General features: G+C 33.0%; 1 protein-coding gene across 1 annotated transcript; it reads right to left on the bottom strand.

The window, feature by feature from the left end:
• Nucleotides 1-806: 806 nt before the first annotated feature.
• Nucleotides 807-2,401, bottom strand: LOC129437284 (olfactory receptor 51I2-like). Its single transcript, XM_055195442.2, has one exon. The coding sequence runs from the start codon at nucleotides 1,723-1,725 to the stop codon at nucleotides 808-810; it is 918 nt and encodes a 305-aa protein (XP_055051417.2). The 5' UTR covers nucleotides 1,726-2,401; the 3' UTR covers nucleotide 807.
• Nucleotides 2,402-2,773: the final 372 nt, after the last annotated feature.

The raw sequence follows: 2,773 nt of genomic DNA, 5'->3' as shown, positions 1-2,773 counted from the left end.
TCATGTCATGATTTTGAATGTGTCATGTCAGTCTTATGAACACCCCTTCAAGTGTTACCAAAAGGTCTTTTTAAAAAATCTATTAATATAAGTAAAGTATACATTATTAAATATATTTGTTTCATTTCGATTTAACATATAAATATTTCAACATTTGAACTGCGTCTCATCACTTTTATATAGTGTAAGCCAACTGTGTATTTTTGTCTGTGGAATGGTAGGATACATTGTGTAATTCCTAGTAAGTTTTGGGGGGTTCACCTATAGTATAGACATAGACTGTATCTTGTCAACTTATTATTAAGACAGATCACTTTTTGGGCAGTCCCCATTTTTATATTATAAATCTGCATAAATTTGTTCAGAGTCAGATGAAAAAACAAATTTCATCTGGGAGTGACACAGTGGCTGAGTTTTTCATTTGTCTGGTAGTCTACCTGTTATGTCAACTAATTATATTATGATTAGCAAGTCCGGTGGATTACATGAGCATGGTGATGGCAGCAGCCAAGATGGCCTGAGATAGAGTCAAATTCCCGGCCTGAATTATTGTCCCAGTCCGCCCCTGGCTGTATTCATTGCAAGAACCAGTTGATCTATACGCTGTGCTTAGCTTTCCGCAAGTGTACACAAGCTTCACCCATGACTATTTAGTCATCAGTCAGTTATTTTAAAGAAAATGAATTTAATATTTTATAATAAAAGGGGGTAAAGTGAAACTTTTGATTTGCAAGGGTTACAATCCATTTAATCAATCTGTAACATCCTGTGTAACCTTTTATTTATTTTTGGATCACATCAGCACATCTACCTGGAGACCTTTATAAAGCAAATTATTTTTTTGCGAATATCAGTAAAGTTTAAAGCATAAACAAGAGGGTTAAGGATTGGTGGTACAACAAGAAACTCCAGTGAAAAAATGACTAACAGCCCTGTTGGCATTTCTAAATTCACAAGCCGACTTAAAGTTATTTCTAAAATAATGCCAACTGAGAAATTTAAAAGATTTACAATGTGTGGAATACAAGTTTGATAAGCTTTGCTTCTGAATTGTGATGAGCTTCTTCGACAAATGATAAGAATTTTAACATAAGAATATAATATTAAACATAATGGGATAACAGCAGTTATAATCAATATGAAGAGACCCAAAACATTAATAATTAAACTATTTGCACAAGAGAGCTTAACAATTTCATAATTGTGACAGTACACCTTCCACAGTTTGTTACCACACATTGTCAGTCTGGCAGTTAAAAGACCCGTGACACTAATACAAAGCATTGGAAAAATCCAGGGTATAAAAATTAAAACAGTTAGTACCCTCAAAGTAATTATGTTATGGTAATGTAAAGGTTTACTGATAGCAACAAATCTATCAAATGCCATTAACATTAATATTACAAACTCATTTGTTATATATGAGAAAATGACAAAACTCTGGATGATGCATGCTTCAGGGGAGATTATGTTTGTATCAGACAGAAAGTCTGACAACACCCTTTGAAAAAAGGCAGCTGTACCATACAAAGAGTTAAAGGACATACATGAAATCAGAATGTACATGGGCTGGTGTAATGTCCTTTCCAGACATATTGCAAGAATAATAAGGACATTTAGGTTTATGACCACACAGTATAAAACAAACCCCAAACTGAACAAAGCATATCTTATATGCCCAAGATTTTCAAACAACATTAAGTAAAAATATGTTATGTTTTCCATTAACACTGAATGCCTTTATTGACCTTTGATTGTCTCTTGCCACAGTTCCCCTTCAGCTTGATCACTGGAGTCCTAAAGACAAAAACATCATTAAAAAATGATTCTGAACAGGGTTTTTAACAGAATTAATGACAAAGCAGTGTGTTTTTTTCTAAAGCTGCTTTGAATTCATTTCACAAACAGTATACAAATAAAAATTACTAGACGGTAGATGTTTTAGTACTTTTAAAAAATCTAACAAGTTATCAGCTATGGATATCAACCCTGTCATTGCCATACCATCAGGGATATTTCTTATAAGGACCATCTAAGAATTTTCCCTGAATAAACTAGTTACTTACTTCAGATGGTGCTGCTTCTGTTGTTTTAGAGGAGCTTTGGGTAACCAGTATGCGCTTGTATTTTTATACCATGTAACATGTCTCAGAAGACATATCTGGCTTATTTTGCATAAAGACCACAGCTCTTCTCGGGATATCATCAAAACAAACTTGATGATATATCTTTTTGCTCATGTGTTTACAATTATTATCCTGAGATTAATTTCTAGACATCCATCTAGGTCAGTGGTTCTCAGACGTTTTACACGAAGTATCACCTCTGAAAATATTTGGCTCTCCAAGTACCACTATTATTTAACCAACGTTAAAATCCAGAAGTGTTGTAGAGCAACTATTCAGAGCTATGCACAGTTATTCCTAATAAGAATATTTCTTATACAAATATTTATTATTGTGAGCCAACCATTACAGAGTTTGGACATTAACACCGCACTGTGCTTACGAGTAAATACAAGCTTAAACAAGCTTAATGATTAATTAAAATGTGCCCAAAAGTAAAAAAAATTGTACTGTACTTCAATGTTAAAAAGCTGTACTTAAATACATTTCAAATTTAATCACACCCTACTTGTTAATTTGCTAAATTAAAAATATACTTATAATAAAAAAAGAAAAAAAATGTTAAACAGCGCAGTGCATAATGTTGATGACAAAGTTTTGCGAGAGCACAGTAGCCTAACATTACTCCATATTCTTTTGAAAGACTC

Source organism: Misgurnus anguillicaudatus, chromosome 24, assembly GCF_027580225.2.
Source record: "Misgurnus anguillicaudatus chromosome 24, ASM2758022v2, whole genome shotgun sequence".
Classification (NCBI taxonomy): Eukaryota; Metazoa; Chordata; class Actinopteri; order Cypriniformes; family Cobitidae; genus Misgurnus; species Misgurnus anguillicaudatus.
The sequence above is the reverse complement of the archived record's forward strand: the minus strand, read 5'-3'. Positions and strand labels throughout refer to the sequence as shown.

Excerpts from the sequence above, each read along its gene's own strand:
- LOC129437284 (XM_055195442.2), bottom strand. The coding sequence starts at position 1,725 with ATGGAAAACATAACATATTTTTACTTAATGTTGTTTGAAAATCTTGGG.